This window comes from Cyrtonyx montezumae, unplaced genomic scaffold, assembly GCF_038088225.1.
Source record: "Cyrtonyx montezumae isolate F1298 unplaced genomic scaffold, pur_monq_1.0 scaffold_11, whole genome shotgun sequence".
In the NCBI taxonomy this organism is placed as follows: domain Eukaryota; kingdom Metazoa; phylum Chordata; class Aves; order Galliformes; family Odontophoridae; genus Cyrtonyx; species Cyrtonyx montezumae.
In genome coordinates, this window is record NW_027071837.1 from 15,224,088 (window position 1) to 15,247,309 (window position 23,222).

General features: G+C 40.2%; 1 protein-coding gene across 3 annotated transcripts in view; it reads right to left on the reverse strand.

The window, feature by feature from the left end:
• The window catches only part of GRIA3 (glutamate ionotropic receptor AMPA type subunit 3), a 134,987-nt gene that overhangs the window by 95,160 nt on the left and 16,605 nt on the right, over positions 1-23,222 (reverse strand). For all 3 annotated transcript variants that reach the window (XM_065729670.1, XM_065729669.1, XM_065729668.1), the window contains exon 3: positions 7,142-7,381. In XM_065729670.1, coding sequence (XP_065585742.1) covers positions 7,142-7,381 — 240 coding nt within the window. The remainder of the gene's footprint in view (positions 1-7,141; positions 7,382-23,222) is intronic.

A 23,222-nucleotide genomic window follows, 5' to 3' on the forward strand; every position in this document is an offset into this window, starting at 1 on the left:
ACCCTATCCCAACACCGCTAAGACACGACGTGTGGATGGGAGAAGTAATGACAGCACAAGATCACTGCATGAGTGCTCTCAGGGCTCTGTTAAACCATGCCCTTGTTCTGCTGGTCCCCATTCTTCCTGGATGAGCTGACACACTTCCTTACCCTCAGCAGCTCCATGAAACAAGACACGTTTGTTGCACATGTGCACGTATTCTACTTGTTGTTGGCAAGTACTGCTGACAGTAGCACATGTTCCAGCAGCTTCAAGGGATGCTCAGGCATTTTGCCTGGACATCTCAACACCAAACTGAACCCTCTGTGTACACACAACACTTGTATAGTGGCACAGAGCTTCAGTATAGAATACCAGGATGAACTCTGTCTCTAGCTGCCTCTTCGTCTTGCCAACACGATACATCTCATGCTGGATGACTTTCAAAGCTGATTCACTCCTTTTGTTCATAAGCTAGATAAAGGGTTTATGTGATTAGCAGGGGTAAGCTAAACACATAGCAGCTAATGGGAAAGATCAGGAGAAAAATGCTTAAGGCTCAGTTCGCTAAAAAAGAGCCAGCATCCATTCTCCCACACAGGGTCTTCTCAATGTTTGGGGAAGGATCAGTAAAAGAGCTTTCTTCTGACTCTCTGTACCACAGAGACCAAAATAAAGGGAGTCTGTATGATGCTCTACAGGTTACAGAGGAAATAAATGGAGGGTGATTATCAAAAAGCTCGATTTAACTGTTCAGGCTTAGATTGTTCCCTAACACATTTAGGCAGTGAATTTGACCAGTAAAGCAATCCTGGAATATTTCAGTTAGGATTCTGGCATGTTTCCTGAACAGTGCCTTACTTCCTACACTGCTGAAAGCAGCGAAGCAGTGTGCCCTAAATAAGAATGTCAAATTTTGCCTCTTTGTCAGGGTAAATTACTTATATTTCACAGACATTGCTAAGCAGTATCTATGACTTACCATTCAATATAAATACAAGTTCCAGCCGTTACAAAAAGCTAAAATCACTCATTCTTAAAAGGCTGATAGTGAAAGAAACAGATTGTTTTCTTATTGCACATAACTACATAGAGTTTGATCATTCTTTAAATCTAGATAATGGATTTTCTACCACAAGGGTCTTTAAACTCTGTGTGTGATCTCCATTGTACCAGAGCTTGAAAACTAGAGCAGACATCACATCCTGCCAAGGACAGCCAACATTCTGTGGCCACGCTGTAAGTTTCACTGAGGCCGTGACTTAGGAGTAAATTTCTGTATGGCAGTTCCTGGGGCACAAGGCTCTCTGCATGTACAGACAGGATGACATCTGTTCTGTGACATCAGGTCTGAGCTTCAGTTCTGGAGGTCTCGTCAAGATTTTATTTCCTATTGCGTGCATTCCAAAGAAAGAAGTGGGAGAGGAGAGGAGAGCACGGCAGCACACCTGCATAGCTATCTTAATGCTAACAACTGACACTGCCCACGTGCCATGCACATGATCTTGGGCTGCTGGCTGAAACACTCCAGCAAAGGAGCCAGAAGGCTCAATGGAATAGAGGTTTACTGCTACTCATGCCCATTTTTGACTCCACTGGTGTTTTATAGGCTTCCAAACACGCTCTGTATGTTCTGCTACTCTTTGCCACAGACTGATATTTAGAGATAATAATGTCAAGATTTTAAATCCTTTCATGATTTGGAAAGTGCAAGCAAAATACACTACATCAACTTGACAGATGCAACTGAGAAGAACTGAAGAGGCATGCACAATTATAAACAAGAATTACCATTTTTACGTTGAAAAGCCTCACATTTCATTCTGAGAAAACTGTCTGTGAAGCTGCTCTACATCCTTTCTCCTTCCTACAGCGGAGTTAGAGCAGCCCTGAGCCAGTGGAACTCCCCTGCTCTGAAGAACAAACGTGTTAATGAACAGCTCAGCTGTTGATTCTTCTGACATTTCACTGCTCAGCAGGTGCTGAGTTCAGGTTTCGCTAATGCTGCTGTAGGTGCTACCACCATTTTCTTTTTTTCCCCTTTCTTGAAGAATGATCTTTAGAAACAAAGGTAAAAGTTCTTGACACGCAGAAGGACAATACAGAATTTAAGAAGCCATCTTTGTGCTAAGAGGACTTCTGTTGCATCTGTCTGCTGATGCAAGGTGATTAAAAATGGGTCAGTTGTTCCATGATGGACTACATTTTTCATTGGTTTTTCCAGTAGAGACTCAGTCCACACAGGTAAGTTGTACCAGCACCTGACCTTCCCAAATCTCTGAGAACTCTCCAGTTATTAAAGCAGTGTCTTGCCAGATTCCACAAAAATATAATCTTGTCCCAGATGTTCAGCCAAAAACATTATGTCCTACACATCAGTATTTTTTCAATGCAACTATTTCACCCCCCCAGTCATATCCATCACTCTAATTCTGTGGAAGATATAATGAGCCTGGTTCTACAGCCCTCCTCTTTTATCAGCTCAGATCTCTCATTCCCCAGGGAAAGCAGTACAGCAGTGACTTGTCCTTTGATAGCAGTAGATAACTAACCTCATTTTCTAAAAGCAGAACTAAACAGAAGAGTTATTCTTTGTCTTCAGCAGCACTGAATCAGACCTCATTGCCATGTACTGAACCCAGTTTAAGAAAACTCAACGCCTTATGCATAATCATCAGGAAGCACTGTTGCACTTTTTCTTTTTCTTTCTCTCTTTCCTTCTCTTTTTTATTTTTCTCATTTTATTTTATTTTATTTTATTTTATTTTATTTTATTTTATTTTATTTTATTTTATTTTATTTTATTTTATTTTATTTTATTTTATTTTATTTTATTTTATTTTATTTTATTTTATTTTATTTTATTTCTGCTATTTACCTGCTATTTCTGCAACAGAGTACCACAGTGGAGGTGAATGGGACAGGTCATATTTTCCAGAGCTGAACTCCCAGCCCTTCTGCATACCCACCTATCAGTTTTAATCAGGTTGTACTTTTGTGTTTCTGTGGCAGTAACGATTCAAGATGTAATTGCTTTTAGAAATTACAGCAAATAGTTGGAAATCTTAGCCACATAAGCTAGGCCTTTAGACACACACAAATGTACCTCAGCTTTCATTGAGCTAATGATAAACAATCAAAAACTACTTAATAGTTAATGGGAAAATTATTTACCAAAGATTTTTGTCTTGATTTTAAATATCCTCAGATACCTCCTAACAGAGTGAACTGAAAAAAAGAAAGACAGCATTTCTCACTTGGGCAGATATTTAGTTACAATGCCAAAAATGCAGTGATCTATGCATACTTCTGTCTGCACTGAGGTCCCACTCAGTAAGTTAGCTTTAAACAAACATTAAGTCCTTCCACAGTCCTACAAGGATAAAGTTTATTATGATCTAAGGAAGAGAAAGGAGATGCATGCAGCAGAGATCTCTTGGTGCAATTTGCTTTAAGTCTGCATGACTTAAATCAGTGTCTTTGGGTACAGCAGATAGATAGCATAAATCCAAATAACTTAGGACAAAAGGCCTATGTTGCACCCACAGATGGCACAGATGGGGAGCAAACAATCTATACAAAACAGTGTTTCCCAGAGAAAAACAAACCAAAAGATTAAGAAACACTCTGGAAATTTAAATAAATAAAAGCTTCAGTATTTTAATCTAATGTACTGCTTTTATGATTAAACCAAGAGAAGTGCTTCACTCTCACACACCAACATGAAAACCACAAGCCTACCTCTCCACGCCTTCATAGTGGTGTTACTCCAGACCACTGCCTTCCGTGGAGTCACACCTGGACTGCAGTAACACCAAGCAAGAGGAGGGACGGACCTGAACACTGGAAACGAACTTGAGGTTTTTTTAATGTAATATAATCCCCAGCATGAGACGCAAAAGTTGACTTCTGTGACAAGTGTTACCCAAATCTGTAACGGCTTGTTGTGTGTAACCTCATCTCACTTCATCCTGACATAATCTTAATTAGCCTTAGTTCTACTGCGGAGAAGCCCACTGAGGCAGTTAGCACCATATAATTAATCAGATGTTTCACACGTAGCACAGCAACCAACAGAGTCAACGTACTGATGTGAGTTAATACAGACAAAAAACTTCGCCCTTCCTTTTCACATAAACTAAAACATGTGGCATGGAATAAATTATGGGACTTTTCCTTCCAAGCACTGTTTAATGTCCTTTCTTCCCCTATCAGATATTTCTAATGCAAAGCAGACATATATTTTTTTCTGCTGGTACAGGAAAACACACAATTTGCTATTTCTCTTAAATTTCAGATTCTTCACAGAAGAGTAAGTCCAGCAGCTGAAGAAAGCAATAAGACATAAGTCTTGCTTCTGGAATTCATAAATCTCAGGCATTATTTTTCTTTCTGTGTGCTTTAGCAGCCAAGTTCCTGTTTTTAAGAAACTCAATTTTGCATCTACACATAAATCTGCATTTGAAAGCACTATCTGCAACCTTCAGTCATCACATAGCAACAGAAAATAAAGTACTTGCATACAATAAACATATACAATGCACACACATTAACTCACCGGATTAAAAGCTACACCACCTATCTAAGTAATTGTAGATCTTAGCTTTGTTCTACAGTTTGTGATTTATCTTTTGCCTTCGTTGCAGGTTCCAAATGCCACAGTATTGTGCCTACTGTCACCGAGGGGGAAACCATGTGGTTACACTGTTTGATGGTGAAGAAGGGAAAAATCATTGTTTAAGGAAAGCAATTTTATAAAGAAGCTGACTGCCCATTCTCCTAAGCTTGCCCTGAAATAGCTCAATGAGCAGCTTATTCAGTTTTTGTATAGCATCTGTAATATGCTGTGGTATTTATTAATAGTAAATGCAGTACTTAATACATGGTGGCGTTTTGCTTGTGCAGAACATTGCAAAACTGCTTGCAAGAACAATTTATTCCACAATATTTATCATAAGAAAGAGCAGCCTAATGTTTTGCAATTTCTCAGATTCTCAGGACAAACCAGTGAGATGATAATCCTCCTAAAAGGCAGTATTTAATGATAGTTCATTTCAGGCACTGGCAGTGAATTGCTTAACACCTTCCCTCTGCAGTGCCCCAGAGCAGTGAGGTTTCTAATACTGGAATTACTAAGAATTGTAACTGCCATAGTGTTTTCATTTGCAGCAGTATCTCAGGATAGGAACATATACAGTCTTGTTTGCTATCTGAAACAAGGAGTCATCCACCATTACAGTGGAAGATCTTGGGACGTTTTCTATACCTGAATGTCTATCACAAGAGATGGGGCAGGCCACTGGAAATGCCAAAAGCTTCAGGTGCTATCATCCATGATTACTGATTGTCAAAGGAGGGAATATAATGCCTGTTTCTCACTTCCTAATGGTGTGTTCTCTCCTATACAAATATTTTAAATTTCTTTAGTGTTGGAAAAACACAGCAATTATATTTCTGATAAAACTGCTGCCAGATTTGTTTTATAACCCGAATAAACCCATAGTAAAAGAATACAGTTAATCATTCATTCTTGCTCCAGTTCTAGCAGAAAGCAAATATGTTATCAAAGAGCAGCAGTGAGCACATATGTAAAGGAAGGAAAGATAAGATGTGGCAACTGCATCTCAAAGCACACATACCAGAAACAACTCAAAGCACACCATCATGTTATATATATGCACTGATACCTCTTCCATCTCAAAGACGCCAGTGTCCTTTATCTTCTAACCCTGAGCTATGTTCTATAATCCTAGAGCCAGCTATGTGCTCATCTAACTCAGATTCCCCACTCTGGTAGCCTTGGTCTGAATGTCTAGCATAACATATGGCTAGCATAGCGTGCATACTAGCCACAGTGGGCTCACAGTCTGATTTTAATTAGTATTTCTAAGATTGTTAGTAGGATGTGAATGGAAAGTAAATAGGCAGAAAGCAACAGAGGTTAAGCAATATTCATGGGGCTCATTTCACCAGAAAGACCTGTGATTTAAAAACTCATGGTACTCCTAGCTTTTCCATGTTTTCCTACTTGACCTTTCCTACTGACCTCAATGTAAGCAATACTTATTCTCTTCGCATCAGTCAGAAATGCTGAACTCCTGGCATACCATTAGTTAGCAGTCTAAAAACCACTTTCAATGTTTGGTATGTCCTTAGTAGGGTGATCTAACTAATCCTCAGCGAGCAGAGCCACTGGAGACCCACTTTCTACCCAATATGTAGTAGCTCAGGGCATCAGAACTTCGTCGTGGGAACTGGGAATGGAATCAGAGATTCTTTGGCTCTACCCAGACTCCTCAGAAGGCATTGGAGTGGTTAATGATAAAACTGGTAAGAAGGGCAGTGACACTTCAACCCAACGAAAGAATTCCTACACAGGTAAAACCTGTAACTAAGTAAATTCAGTAGACTCAGAGAAGCTGGCAATAGCTGCTCCTCAGAAATAACGCAAATGTTTTCACAGAAAATGGCTCCTGCTGTTTAGATCTGCCATTGTCAGGATTCATTACCTACAGCACAGCAATTAGTCAGCAGTGGATGCACTGAATTTAATGCATTTTCATTTTGTAAAGTGTTATCTCTGGTCACTCTTGTCACGTACCTACCTCCATCTCTGAATATACATGTGACATATCCAGAACATCTTTTCTCCAGCAGAGCCCTGAAGCATTTTATGCATTATATTTTCAGACTGTTATTGATGCCAAGACATTTCCAGCATGTATCTTAGCATGGACTATCTTTGTCCAGTGACAGGAGAAACGCACATTTATGTAAAGCAGTGAGGGATTTACAATGTCATGCAGAGTGGAAAATCTTGCTCAACAGTAGTCTTCACAGCATTGACTTTATTTATTTTGCAAAGACTCAGAAATCCTGGCAAGTGTTGAATCTGCAGTTGCACAGAAACCAGGTGTTCCAAGTTGAATGATTACACTCCTAACAGTATCCTCCAGGCCACACATTTACAAATGACAAGTACTATGAAGACACCCTTTTCTCATCTAACCCTTCATTTTGGTTCCTTCAAAACAAACTCATTTTCTAGGAATTTGCAACCTGGAAGCAGAAGAAACCTGAGATGTGCTGCACTCACTGATTCTGGTAATACTCGTGCAAATTATAAAGCAGGGAAGTCAGATAAAACAACAGTGCTTACCCCTTTCTGTGTCATAGAGGTACACAAACTTTTCCCACTTGTAATAGGTCAAGAGACTCAAGATGGCTCCTTTCAATGCTGGCCGCATCTGGATGACAAACTGCACATCTGCATCTGTTGGGAAGCTGGGTGTGATGAAGGACGTGTGAAGGGCTCCACAAAATGACGTCAGTGTGTTCATCGACATCTGGTCATAGAATCCAAAGATGGCATAAACTCCTCTGGAAAACTGTGAGCAGACTGACAAAGACAAACGGAATTAAAATCTGAAATATAACAAATACAAAAAAATATCCTGAAGTACACTGGAAGTAAGCTCACTAAGAAATCCTGAAATTACTTTGTATGATGCAGCAGACCAAATGGATTCATGAGATATTATGTACTGATTTCAGTGTAGCTGACAGAGATTGCATCAAAGATGTCAAAGAATGGCAGGGCTCTGTCCATACCAAGGACTGTGATCATGACCATGAGACAATGAAGTACACTACAGCACAGCAGCATTTCTAAACTGAAACATTTCTGGACTGAGATAAGCAAGTCCCATTTGTAATGAAAAACACGTTTCCAAGAAAAATGGTGACTCAGTGTCAATAATTCCACTTGCCAAGAGTTGGACTTATCAACAATTTTCAAATAGCCCCATTAACCATTTTTGCCAAAACACTGCATATTTAACTTCTCAAAAAGCAAGAAGACATTACTGCTTAGGAAGACATGACTTAAAAAAAATACATATATGCAACATCGCTATTTCTGTAAGTACCACCATGAAACATTTCCTATCATAAATGCTATTCAGAATCACCAAAGCCTGTTAAAGTAATTTCTTAAAGGACTCTCCAACATAGAGCTCATTAGCCTCACGGATAGCACCTTAGGTAGGTAACTCAGGTGTGAAAATTCAATTTTCTTCCAGAGGTGCAGATGTAAAAATAGTAATGTCATTAAGGAATTTATTTAAGTGTTTAAGGCACTCTAACAGGCCTTGACCAGAAGTAGATGCCAGCAGCAAATAACAGCTGATGTAGGCAGAACAGAGATGTGCATGAGGCAGGAGAGGAAATAAGAAGTACTGATATCCTAAAGAAAAGTTTGCAGAAGTTCTCAACCACAGCGAAGAAAAGATATAAAAGGAGTTATAATGCAGCAAGAATTAATTCCCAGAGGCGTGACCGAGGAATTAAACACACGGTTTCAAAAGGCATTTTGTTAAGCTATATACCAGCAGGATATAAAGTAGAAAACCTACCATAAAAATTATCCGCTGAAGTAACAAATAAAAGGCAGGAACTTACAGGTGAAAAAAAGGGAAAAATAAAGACTACGTTAGAAAGTCTGGCAGTTTTCAATTCATTTCAATGCCATATAAACCCTCTAATTCCATCATAACAGTCACTGAAGTGGGGCAAGCAGGAGCTGGATGTCCTCACCTACACTGAGTCAGTATCTCACGGATCAGGCTTCTCTTACATATTTATTAATGGCCTAGTTTACCAGTTTTTATGTAGAATCTTACTGAGGAGAGAGCAAAGAAGAGCAAGTCAGTGTATTCCAGGAAATATCCCTTCTCACAACGCAAACAAAACATATCTCCAAAACTCTCCTGATGCTAAATGCCCAGAGTATTTCAAGTGATCCCAGATACACCTTTCTTATCAGCTCTGAGGCTCAGGAATACTTCTGAACTATGATTCCAATGAAATATCTGAGAGTTATAGGAACCTGAATCGAGGGGGCTCAGAAAGCTTGTGCTTATGTTATCATAGGGCCCACTCTCAACTGGTAAGTAAGAGGGACTGAAATCAGGCTGTGGACAGCCTGTTCAAGGAATGTTTAGATGTTGTGTTGAGGTACATGGTTTAGTGAGAACTGTTGGAGATAGGTGGACAGTTGGACTGGATGATCTTGTAGGTCTTTTACAACCTTGGTGATTCTATGACTGTAAGCAGGACCATCTTCAAGCAATATCCAACAGCCAAGATGGAACTACTGCAGGCAGGGCCATCCCAGTGCAGCCAAGAGCTTCTGATCTGGCCTTTCAGATACTTGCAGCTATTTTTCCCACAGAATTTTGGAGGATCACCATCAGTAACTTCTAACAAATGCATCCCTCCTGCCCAGTCCTATTTCCCGACTTAGTTCTCTGTTCACTGCAGATCTTTAAAATTTAACAACTGTAATAGGCTATCAGTAGACCAACTTCTAATATCTTCATCTCTTAAACTCCACTGCCTTTTTCTTCATTCTTCTTGACTATCTATTCTGCATGCACTGTAGGGTGCCGATTCAATTTTACTGGCCCATTTAAAAGCCAAATAAACCTTTGTTTTTATAAGGGGAAGATAAAAGACCTATTATCTTGGTCCTCAATGTTCATTTGTGTTTCTGAACTGACAATTTTGTTATGATTTTGTGGCACTGGGTCTTTTGTTTATTCTGTGGCCTAATCTCCTATGTGATCAGACAAACATACTGAAGACACTGATGATGGCCATGGCCATCCAAAAACCAAACACATCATTATATGCATTTTAATTACATTACTATTCTAACATTGAATTATCCTAAACCAAAGCAAAATAATAACTAAGAAAAAAGTAACTAAATCTTGGCTTTAAGCTCTTTATACAAGCTACCTTCAATTGACAATCAGAACAGTACTCATTTTAGAGTAAGAATTCTGGTATTTTTCTTAATTAACCACCATTGATTTATATTTGTTTTTCCCCATTTGAAAAATGCACATGGTCAAACACATACTCTGGCATTAAAGAATTGATTTGGATGAATCCTGGTGAAACTTCATTCCTCAAAAAAAATGGGCTTTTTCTTTTTTATTTCTTTCTGAGATATATCTTTAAGATGTGATCTAAATTACAGTTATTTCTTCTAATCCTGAGGATGTACAACCATTTGCAGGACTGCACATATCCAAGTTGCTTTACCACCTCATCTGAAAAAGCTGTAAGCTCCAGAGGAGGGGCAGAGGTTCTAAGGAGCTCCTGTCCGATGGAGGACCACATTAAGCCTTAACATTGGCACCCAGTGCAAGACAGACACAACTTTATTTACAGAAGCTTAACTCCGAACTTGTTCTCAGAGTAAGCTGGGAGTAAGATGCCACATGCCATCAGTTTCAAAGAAGGCAGGGATGTATGGCAGAAGCCTGGGAATTCTCAAACATGCCTAGAGAAGAGAAGGAACTTCTGGGTCATGAGACTGAATTGTTTTCTGCCACAGAAAGAGAATGCCCAGAGCAAAAGTGATCACCGCGCTGAGCAAATTTGTTAAAACTGTAATATTAAAAAACCAACAACTCATAAATGACAACAAAAGCATGAGCAGCAATGAAACACATATACAGAACCAACAATAAAAAACATAAACCTAACTAAACCCAAACAAATTAAATCTTTGCTTCTCAACTGACAGCAGCTGAGCCATCCAGACACCAGTGTGACTCAGTGAACCCAACTTCTGTTGTTCTGCCAGCAGATCCATCCTCCCTCCAGCCACATCAGCCCCTCCACAGTAACTTGCCAAGATTAACCAGACATTTTCTTCACTCCGATCCCATGAAGGCTCCAGGTCAGAATCTCAAAAGATGCCCCATTTCACAAAAGTTATTAGATGTTTTGTGTCTTTTTTATAATTTTTTTTTTTTTTTGCTTTCTAGCCACATTTAGCTCTTCTACCTTTTAGTGACTGTGAGTACTCCTGACACAGCAAGGTTGTACAGTCTCTGACATTCCTACTATCTATTGCCTGGAAGCTAAAGTAAAATCTTCTCTGACACCTATTTTATTTCTCTTTTTTTTTTTAAGTTCAATTCTCTCTATAGACAGCCACAACTCTACTGAGAACACTTATAAGTAGGTTTGGATTTTGCTTGTTCATAAGAAAACACGAATAAACCCAACATCAAAAATCTGTGGATGGATCTTAATGTGCCATTCCAGCAGATGAAGCCACTGATGCTCCCCAGCACAGCATGCAGCACTCTCCAGACCCTAGAGGCCCTGTAGTCAGGGGCTGGGATGACAACACCTTAGACGTGATTCTCTCTTCATACCTGTTTGTATGGACAAGTCATTTCCACTTTGTTCACATCAATATCTTGCAAGATGGTCTGACAAAACAAACTCATATCACAGGGGTACTGTAAAGTCTGTTTTATTGATAATTATGTCCTTCTTTGGGCTGAAACTCTCTGTAGGAGTACAATGACAACTGACATTGCTGTATGTTGCTCGCATCGATTCCCCAGTTTTGTGTTCTGCGTTTCCCTCAGCTGTGAAATAATTTTATTCCCTTCACTTTCCTCTGCCAATTGTCTTGGACTCTACACAGTTCTCATTGTCAAACTCTGCCAATGGACAAAGGGCACTACTTTCTAATGGAATAACACACAGCCTGTTGTGGACTACTTGCTATTTTCTATTTAAAGACTCCATGCTATGACTTCCTTGCTGCAACAATACAAGGGTTATCATTAACTCCACTTCATACAGCAAGCATACCAGCTCTTAGAGAGACTGACAATGTCTCTACTTCTTTCTTTCCCTTTCATTTCAATACATGGAATGAACAGGCAGTCTCTCTCTACTTGGAGCCCAGAGGGGATGAGCACAGCAGTGCCCACGAATGCAGAAGGAGCTACTTTGGGGATGCTCCAGGCAATCCGATTTGAGTGCTTCCTTTAAAGACAAACACACTGTATTTAAAATGATTATTTAAATGAAATGAAATAATCCACTACTAATAAAACCGGTTTTCCCATTTAAATTCTTAAGACACTGAATGTCAAAAAGAAAAGATTTCATTGCGTCGCTATAAATTCAACTGAAAAAAAGCACTTCTGAAAACAACAATTTCTGAGATAGTTAATAGCAAATATTAATGGAGACGGGAGTGAAGCAAGAAATTTACAGCTTGAAACTGGATCCAAAACCTCCTGAGATTTTGGCCACAACATCATCACTTTGTATCACACTTAATAAAAGACATGCCTTCACAAATGTAAAAAATGCCCTCCAAACAAAAAGAAACCTCACAGCAGAAAGCAAAATAAACTTCATAGACTTCCTGCAGTTTGCATTTCTTTTTAGAAGAGCCAATAAGATTAAAACAGCATATTTTTATTTCGTTGGGAGAAGAGGACTTTCTATTAAGTGGCAAATGTCTGGCATAAGAAATAATCAATCCCTATTTTACAAGCCCTTTACCGGAAAGCAATCCAAAATGAATGTCCAGATCCGAGCATCCCCCAAAACACTCTTTGGAGTCAAGATCCTACTCTACATCACTTTTGTCACCCTATCACAACTCCATTACACACTACTAAATTACAGTCTTCATTTATTTTCTACCTTTCAGATCACTTTGATCATAATCACAGCTGCTGGGTGCTGGGTGCTGTACAAATACATTACCACAACCTTGATTCTTTTCAGCATGCCCAATTATTTATGACCTACATGACTCCACTCATTAAATTTTACGCATTTTGGCCTCAGTATATCCTCCTATAGTCAAATAAAACCCTAACAATGTACGTGAATTTGCTGCTTGCTGGACCTCCTCTTCACACTGATTGAAACACTCATATGAATTTTATGAGCGTATGAAAAATGCCAGCTTGCAACAATAAAAATAGGCCACTTAGGCTATGGCAGTGCTAGTAGCAGCACTAGCAGCGCTGAGCTACAGGCACACCACAGTGCCAAGGGGTGCCAGCTGAGATCTGCAGTGACTGCTCTTTTTTAAGAAGCCCAATCTGAGGTCAGAGCCTTTTGGACAGAAAGGCTGATGAGAGGCACAGCTTCAGAAAGCACTGTGAACAGACAAGTCCATTCGTGCTTGAAAGACTTTATCCATTAGTATAATTTTACTTAGGTAAAATTACTTAGACCCCTCTGCCCACAAACTGCCAATGACATATACACAAATAAAAGCTTCAGTAATTAAAAAAAATAAGCTAACATACTTAAAAAGTCAGTAACAAGGGCACCCTTGTGCACCAAGCAGTAAGATGAACAGAAAGTCAGGCTGAACACCAGTGACATTGTCCTGAGAAAGATGTACTTAGCTCTCTCACATTATTCTTTTACTCAGAGAATGCACACAGGTGAGCTGAGTGATGTGGAACACGCATGTAACTTGCTGCTCTAACTGCTTCCCAATTAGTCCCAAGCTGCTTCCAAAGCTAAGACTGTAGATTCTGAGCCATTATCTCTTTCTTTTCAGGTTACTGGCCAAACACTTGATGAAACTCAAGCACAATGTGAATAGTTTGTCTTGCATGTATACCAAACTATCATAAATGTTTTAGTTTTCTTAAAGAAAAAAAAAAGCGCTTTATATTCAGAATCTCTATATTTGCAACACATTTCTGATGGTGTAAGAAACCCAAGAGTCAGCCACTCTGTGATCATGAAGAGTGTCAGCCCCTTATCAGTAAGTCCTAATTCCAAAACCATTTTGTTTAACCAGGATCGCTACCATACATTGATCTTTTAAAACTCCCATGATCCAGAGTGCTGTGAGAACACTTCTTTTGAAAGACTATTAAACAGATTATCACGGCTCAGTTTGAAGGATAATCTACTGGAATTTGAGGGAACCAAAATAGGTGGTTTAAAGCTTAACATGGATTAAACGTGAGAGGAGATTCAGACATGCCATACAAATCAACCATTTTTTAAAGGATGATTTTTAGCAAGGTATTACGTTTTTGAGGGCCATACTTAAGTATGTGCTAATCAGAACACTGCATTATCTTCCTTGCTCCTTTACAAGATGAAGTTGAAGCTCTTGGATCAGGCACTGCAAAACTACATCCAGGTTTTCTATTTTGAAACTCATCCATGCAACGGATGATATTCTCCCATTAACAGTCCAACTTCTGTCCCAGCTGCACCACCTCCAGAAGCTATTCACAAGACAGACTTCCTTTCAGTTTTAGGGAAAAGACATCAAATATGTACCATACAGTTTGAAATAAAGGCCTTTTAGAAATGCTTTGTAACACTACTGTAAAATCCAGATATAAATGATGTACATTTGTTACCCATGAGCTTACTACCTTTGCTGGTCTTGACACCAAAAAAAGGCATTAGGAGGAGAAGCAGGTTTCTCTTTGTAAGCAGTTAAACTCACTGCAGGAGAGAGATGGAAAGGAACTGGTTATCTGCATGACTTTCAAATAAGCAGCATTTGATACAGAGACATTTCTGCTCACTTTCTCCAGGAACACCCTGCCTTGACAACAACAGCATCATGAGCAATGCCAGCGCTCAGCTCCTGACAGCCCCACGTTGCTGGATACTGAGAGTTCAGGCACCAGCCCCTGGCTCAAGTTCTGGGCTCATTGCAGTACACTGAGCTCTTCCCTCTGAGAAATGGCTCAGTCTATCAAACACGGATCCACACAGTTCTCCCTGAAGCATGGGAGATAAGCCAACACCTATGGGAAGGAGTCGGAGGACCTGGCAAAGTTTTTCTCAGCAGAGATTAAATGTATCCACAGCAAACAAGAGTCACTTGTGTACTTCACTTCTTCGACTCCATCTCATGCCTCACACTAAGTCCCTGCCGAGACATGGAGTGAACGCAACACTGGTGTGTCACATATGCCTAAGTTAAATAACTACTTTCTATTTGTTTCACCATTTGAAATGCTTCTCATTTTACCCTAGTATGTTATGCCATCATCATTACTTTGGATTATAACTACTTTCCCTATTCTCTGAAGTGATTTTTCTAAAAACATTGCAAAGAGGTAAAATGTGAAAAAAAAATCGTTGTTTCAAAAGTTATTTAGTTATAAAGCACAGAACTGTAGCAGTACTTTAATTACAAGCAGCCAATATGGTTTTACCAATATGCATATTCTAATAAACAGATATAACATTGAACAGTTTGACATGAACCATAAACGTTTCTGTATTTTTATTCGGAGTAACAACAGTTATGCAGGACATCGAGCACATTGCTTTGGAACAAAAAAGGTGCCCCCCAAAAAAGCATTTTTGATGTGAATCTCACAAAATCTTGTTGATCAGGGAGTACCCAAGTAACTATCATTGTTATTTTCAGACATGACCTATACTGTATCTCTCAATAGTTTAAACAACAGGGAAGCAATATGAAGAAATAAAAATCACCTATTGGGAGCATTTTCCAGACTGAGATTGTTATGCAGAACATTAAGCACACCCTGAAGTGCAGAAGGTTAAAGGCAATCCGATCTGCAGGTCAGCGGCCTGCTAGCTTCAGTACTCCTCTACTCTAAACAGATTTCTCACTCATTTCATTGGAACATCCCAGTACAGAGGAAGTAGAAAGACAGGGGCATATTATTATATGTAGCTTGTTCAGCAGATCCTTCCCTAAGTGATTTCAGAAGTTGACTTCATTCTGGGCCACTGTGGTGAAAGGCAATAAATCAAAACAAGATTCTGGCAGCATGATGAAAGATGAGCTGAGTCTGCTGAGGTGGTGCCATTTATAGGCCTGTGGGGATCTGTTATCGAGTGTGAGAAAGGAGAAGCAAAATGGTAAACACACCTCGAATCACTGATGTGGGGAAAATTCCCCACAAGGTAAGGCCAGGGATAAGGGTGCCCAAGGAGAAAGAGGATGCAATCACCAGTGCAGCACCTGTGCAAGCAGCCTACAGCTCCCAGCTGGCTCCATGTATGCCCAGTGCTGTACTGGCTGACACTCAGCCTTGCTTACCCAAGGCAACAGACCATAGCAATTTCCTGGAGGCTCTGCAATGGGACTCCAGTGAGCACTGTCACAGCAAATGCATCCTGGTTCAGTGGGCTAGATGTCACATTTCCATATCTCCTCCCTGTGTTCACTAAGGCTTCATGGGGCTAAGCAATTCTCACCGCCCCTCGTGCCATGCCATTGTCAGCTTATCAACCTGAGAGATGTGCCATCAGCTAACACAGACGAGAGGAGAGAGCCGTGAAACCTGGCTTCCACAGCCAGGGAGATCATCCGAAGATGATCCTTAAGGAGCAACTCAAGTCCAGTCCAAGTACCACCACTGGAGAAGATCCCATGGACCCCCCTGTGGGGTGGATAAGCACCAAGAGGCCCATACAGAACACTGAAAGAGCAAACTGTGGGACTGCAGAAGCTAAATCCCAACTTCCTCTGTAAAAATTAAACCACCTCCCTCTCTCCACATTTAGTTTGGTAGCATTTCTATCTGGCTTGCTGTCTGAACAGTCCTTGTTACTGGTCTCCTGGACCATCATGATCACATCTGACAATAATTCACAGCCCAGTTCCCTCAGCTAAGTCAGTGCCTTATTTACAGGAAACAACAAGAATAATATTCCGTATAAATTATGCATAATCACTATTTATCATGCTGGGTTAATTGGCACATAACAAAACAGTTGTCTGGTGCACAGCTGAGTAATGTGGAAGCCAAAAATGATGGAAATGGTACAGCAAAGGCCTGGTTGTGAGAAGTCACACTGCCACATATTAATCCTTAGCTGACCTCTGCCCTTCCAGAGGAGGAGGGACAGACCGAGTCCAAAATGACTGGTTAATCTCAGAGGGTTTGGACAGATTGTTGAAGCTTTAAATACTGATTCAAGCTCTGCTGTCAGCCAGCTGTGCGGCAAAATGATAACTTGGTGCAACTCTGTTGTTTTTCTGGACTCCATGAGACCCCACCACACTCATAAGCAGAGAACAGCCTGGTCCATCAGCAGCAGCAGCGTGAGGTCGTGGGCAGTGAGCGTGTGCAATGGTGATAGCCTTTACACAGGATCTTAGATTCATCTGAGTTGGAAGAGACCTTTACAGGCCACCCAGTCCAACTCCCTGCACTGAACAGGGACACCTACAGCTTCATCAGGTGCTCAGAGCTCAGTCCAGCCTGACCTTGGGTGTGTCCAGGAATGGGGCACCACACCTCTCTGGGCAACCTGTGCCAGTGCCTCATTACCCTTTTCTCCCATATCTCCATCTCCAGCTTTATCACAGAGGTAACAGCAAATGAGATGAATTCCATAACTTCCAGTGCTGTGAATTTTACTCACAGTTCTTTTACTCACAGTCACCATCCATACCAGAGAACACTGCTGTCACCTCATCGCATTCATGGTATTGTAAGCATAAATACAAATGAAGAAAATCTCTGCAGCAGAGCTGCAGATTTTAATTCTGGATTATGTTATCTCCATTGCAGCACCTCGATATGGAAAACATATGGTAAGTTGCTTTCCCCTGAAAATACTTAGACATTTACAAAGTCTACCAAGTTACATTGCTTTCACCTGATGAACATCAGTGGGGTATAACAGCTGCTCTGCATCCACACCTTGCTGGCCAGGAGGCTCCTGTGCCTGAATTACTGATGTATATTGTAAAGCCTAAAGTGACTCAAGGAGCAGTTTTATGTGCTAAAGCATCTTTGCATTGTTTTTTTCTTTTTTTTCCTTTTCACTTTACTGCAAGCAGCGTCTGAAGTATCTGGCAAATCTTGGGACTGAAAAGAGAGATGGTATGTGCTGTGTATTTGTTGTCACAGATGTATGGTTAGCCAGCCTGCTTACTGCAAACTTCGGACTCTTTTCACATCCTGAGCTGGTACATGACTGGATTAATCATGCATTCTGTGCTTCAAACATAGGCCTGCTTCTGTACACTATTTCTTCATAAATAAAATATGTATATGTAAATATAACACATATTCAAGCAACTTTGTTGCTACTGAAGTAAGTATTTTTTCAACCTACTCTTTAATCATTTATGAGGGCTGCTCCAAAAGCAATGCCTTCTATTTTTGATGTTGGCTCACAGTGTCAGGGGCAGATGTTGGTGGTACAGCAGTAGAGGCTGAACCTTCCAACCAATATCCCACTACGCTGTGTGGCCGTGAGACAGATGGGAGCAGAGGGGCAGTTTGACACAGTAGAGTCTGATGTGGAAGTGCATATGGAAACAAGGTGTGTCACCGAGTTCCTCCGTGTGGAAAAAATGCACCCACTGACATTCACTGATGCTTGCTGAATGTTGATGTAGACCAAGCAGTGGATGTGAGCGCAGTGAGGGCTGGCAACACTGGGGCATCTTTACTGGTAACTATTATTACAAGTGTGGTATGCAGGCTCCTGTTCATTGCTGGCAAAAATGCACAGCTGATGGTAGAGATCACGTTGGGAAATACAAAGCAGTAGCAGAGAATTTGCTCTATCAGATAATGCCATTGTACTCTTTCTATCTGCTGGAGTTAACATGAAAATAAATAGAAGGCATTACTTTCAGAGCAACATATGTCCTATCAGGTCTACTTTCCAACTAATTACCCAGCTCTCCTGGTTCACAGAGGTGCTCGACCCTCAGATGCATTAGCATCTTTAATCCAAATTCCTCTCTAACTGCAGCATTTATGAGAAGTGCCTAAAAATGCTCCTCTGGCTTCTCGCTACAATCCCTAAACATGCTAACACCTTCCTGGCACATACTAACAAATTCCAATTATTCTGCAATAACATTGTGTAACCTCAGGAAGGAGAGGAAAAACAAGGAAAAGGGAATCATGATGTTCTTCAAGTCTCTCCTGGTTGTGGAAACAAAAACCTCCAATCCTTACGGCAGAAAACAAGTCTGAATTTCAGAAGAGCAGTGCAGAGTGGATCCCTCCCTCAATAAGCTGCCCCAGTAGCATCCAGAAGTGGTCCCATCAAGGAGCATTGCTCAGATGAGTATCACCAGTGCCTCAAATGCGACTGTGCAAACACAGATCAGTGCCACGCTATGGGGAACAGCCATAAAGCAGCAGTGAGTACCTCTGAGGCAGTTGTCCCTGTAGCCAATCTGTCAGCACCAAACAGCAAACTAGAGCAGCGTGGATGATAGGTGGCCATAAATTTCCCCATGTTAAGAAAAGTTCTGGCAGTGCTGCCCGGATGCTGATGCTGGAACTATACCATGAACTCCATGAAAGCATATCCATGTCCTATAAGTGCACTGATTTAATTAACAATATCTTGACGATTAATAATATATGTAATGACTCACAGTTTTAACTTGCAAATGAATGTCAATTTTAGTTTAAATTTAGAATAAATATTTTTCTTTCATTAGAACTATTATAATAGTAATCAAGAGAAGCACTCATGTCGTCCATCAAAAATCAACTCGTCACAAACTTGAGTTCCAAAACAGGAGACCTCCCTCTTTATGCCACCCCACACATATACCTTATGTAATTCTATACTGCTTATCAAAACTGCAGGCTACAGAATTCACTATGTGAAATACCTTTGTGTTTGCTTAAACTAATCCATTGTACGGAGGCAATGCTAGGCTACTGTTACCCAATTTTTGTAATCTGACGTTCACCAACAGTGTCAGCTCTTTCAAAGCAGCCCATACACAGATTTCTTTTCGACTTTAAAAATTTTCTAGGTCTTACAATTGATTTATTTGCTGAACTTAGGTAGCATGGCTTCTTCGATAGATTAATGGAGTGAGTGAAGTATCTCTCCAGACTATAAGAGAAGGCACAAGGGACCTCATTTTCCAAGAAATGTCACTTAGAGGCACAGAAGACTTCTCTGTACTCTGATAGTCTCTGTATATTTATAATTTACAAGAGCCAGACCAGGCCCTCCTTCCCACCGGCAATGTTATCAGCAAGACAATACTTTCCAATAACAGAAACTCACACAAGAAGAAAGAATTTGATAACAGAAGAACTTTCTCATAATAACTTAATAAATTGAAGACGAATAAATTGAAGGTAGAGCTGAATAAAAATAACCGATGTATTCCTCAGCTTCTCCAAGCTTCCTGAAGAAGCCCAGACAATGTTTCTTACCTCCTGCTCTGCAGAGATCAACTACAGTAGAAAAATATGCTTTCAAGTCCCTCAGTTATGTCATTCTTTGCCTCTAGGGCTAAATTAGGAATCCAAATCAAACCAAACAAATGCTGAGCTCCACAGACAATTCCTACGTATTTTGCAACAATCAGAATCGTAAAAAATAAAACCAAACCAACCAAACAAACAAAAAAACCCATAAAAATAATGAACCAACCAATCAAATGATTAGTACAGATGTGGTACTAAGGGACATGGTTTAGTGGGGAAATATTGGTCATAGGTGGATGGTTGGGCTGGATGATCTTGGTCTTATCCAACCTTGGTGATTCTATAAACCCTGCTTGGCTCAGAGCTCAGAGCTCCTGTCTGAATCCTAAACCTGTCTTACAAAGGAAAGTAACCAGGTCTTGAGTTACTGTACTGGAACTGTTTATGGCTTGAGTAGTAAATTTGTGTTGTCCTAGCTTCTTTTTCTCACTCTCCTTAATGCACCTGGTTACAAAGTCAGTTTTTAAAGACTATTTTCAGGGCGGTTGCAGGCCCGTGTTCTGTCCACATCTCTCAAGAACTTTTAGGGATTTAACAGCATGCTTTTATGTACAGCAGTTCCTTGCTACTGTGTAAAAATTGAAGGTAAAAAAGTGATTGAAGTAACAGAGATAAAATCCTGCAATGAGTCAGAATTTGCTCCTACATGTGCAAATACATTAGAATAAAAGAAAGGAAGGTATTATTTGTAAAGCATCTTTCATAGTTTCAAAATTTCTGCATTTTTTTATGGCTTCAAATGATGGCAAGTTGAAAGAAGCTTCCCTTCACTCAGGAGGAGAAATACTCTGCACGGATCCTCGTATTTTGTTGGGTGTCTACGGGAAAAGAAAAGAGATGCTGACAGAAGCATAGCTCACTACCCATAAAAACATGGGTATATATGATACACTAGTTTCAAATGAAGCAAATACGATTTATTTTCTGGTTTTCAGAAAGGAAAATTCCCTTCCAGGAAATCCACTCGTGATACAATAACTGAAAACCCTTCAGAACAGCACCAGCATAAACACGGAGGCTGAGCCCTAGCAGGGAGCACTTCAAAAAGTTCACTTCAGATTAAGAAGCACAGTGTAACCAACTTTACTCAAGGTTCTGGATCCTTCTCCAAGCTGTGGCTTCATGCACTTGGTCCTCTCCTTCTCTCTGCTCCCAGCCCCCAAATCCAAACTATTCACAAACAAAAAACATCCTTTTACCACAAAATCAGCATTGAATAAAAACATATCACAAAGTGTATTGGTAGGGAATAAGGAGAAACTGACTTAACAATGTTTTCTCTTTCCAAGAGGACCATTAAGGCAAATGTAAACAATACAGTATCTGGCATTTTCATGATTGTCTTAGCATTTTCTTCAGTAAAGAGAACTAATGTGACAAATAAAGCGAATAAGTGAAATTAATCATGCTGGATGTTTCCAAGATGTTTGTTTCCAAGACTGTGGTACATAAAGGGTCCATTCAAACTTCCCAAAATGAGGGAGAGTCCAAAGCATAGTCAGTTAATTAGACGCAGTGATGTGGGAAATGCAAGATAATTAAGTTCTCCTCCTAAAAGATTTATTTCTGAAGGTCAGGCTTGGGTTATTTGAGGAGAGTGAGAGGGAAGCTCATCCCACCCTGTAAAGTTTAACTCATCCTTGTGAGACTCTTCTCATGAGCCAAGTAAACCATATTGTTGTGCAGCTGATTAAGAAATTACTGATTACAGTAATATTACACCATGATGCCACTGTACGTAGAAAGCAGACCAGAAATATGCATTTCATTCTCCTCCACTGCTGTGAAAAAGAGAAAGAAAAAAAAAAAAGAGAAAATCTGATGCAAAAGAAAAAATCAAGTTTTTTTTAAAAAGGAAAATCAATCACAAGAGGAAATGTGATTGAGAAGATAGAATTTGCTCTTTAAACTGCATAATCAAAGTTTCTTTGTTCAAAAAGTTAAATTGCTGCCTAAGCTTAGAAAAAAAAAATTGAAAAGGATACTTGAATGACCCTGGAATGACAGGGTGGAGAATTTGGGTTTGTGATCATCTGTTACATCAGTGCCTCTCAAAGACACATTGGCACATCAGCTCTCGCAGGGGGTACTGCTGCTAATGACAATCAAAGCACAATCCTGAATTGGAGTATCCAACACATTCATCCAACCAAGCAATTTAGACAGACCAACTGTTACTGTGTTTACGGATTGCACTGAATTCTGAAGAACATCATGCATAAAGACTTTTAGCTACACATATGCATCCTCTCAAAGGGCAATACTGCCGTTCCCTACCTCCTCCTCTTCCTTTGCTCTCTTAAGAGTCCAGAAAGCCATCACATATAAATCTTACTATTATAAATGACTTGGTATTTTGAAAATTAAGTATTGGCAGCAACACAGCTATTAGAAGGAGAAATAATTATATTAATTGTGATTTGTAGGTGTGCAGTTATGAGTCTTGTTTCTCTGCATAATCGCATACATGCTTAACTCCATAAAGGCAATTCCACTCAGTTTTCCTGGGAATATTCATGTGTAAAGTTAGCAATATTTGTGCTTGTGGGTGTGTGTCCTGGGCTACTAGATGGAGCAGGAAAAAAAACAGTCATAGTGCACCTCTGGAAGGGAAAAATAATGCTTAGGGAATTTCTTAAAATTTCCAAGAGTTTTCCTTCTTTACTCTGAAGTAAACAGAAGAAAACATCATGATTTTTCATAATTAAGAAAAGAGAGAGGAAGAAAGGAAAGAAAGACTCAGAATCATAGAATCACAGAATTGTAGGGGTTGGAAGGGACCTTCAAATATCATCAAGTCCAACCCCCTGCCAAAGCAGCTCCCCAGCCCAGGTTGCACAGGTAGGCGTCCAGGTGGGTCTTCAGTGTCTCCAGAGAAGGAGACCCCACCACCTCCCTGGGCAGCCTGTCCCTGTGCTCTGTCACTGCACTGCGAAGAAGACTCTCCACTACTTCTTTCCCCTCAGACTGTCCTTTCTGATGAGGAAACCAGAAAGGCAAAGCTGGTGAGGACATGTACCTAGCAAAGATGCCTGCTTCTCAACTCCCAAGTTAGCTCTTTGTGTCACTTGATACAGCCACTGCATAGTCAGACTTGTATCCGTGCTTTAATTAGAGATAAGAGGAGCACCTACTGTTTGCATTTACAGTCAGTCTGGCTCATGA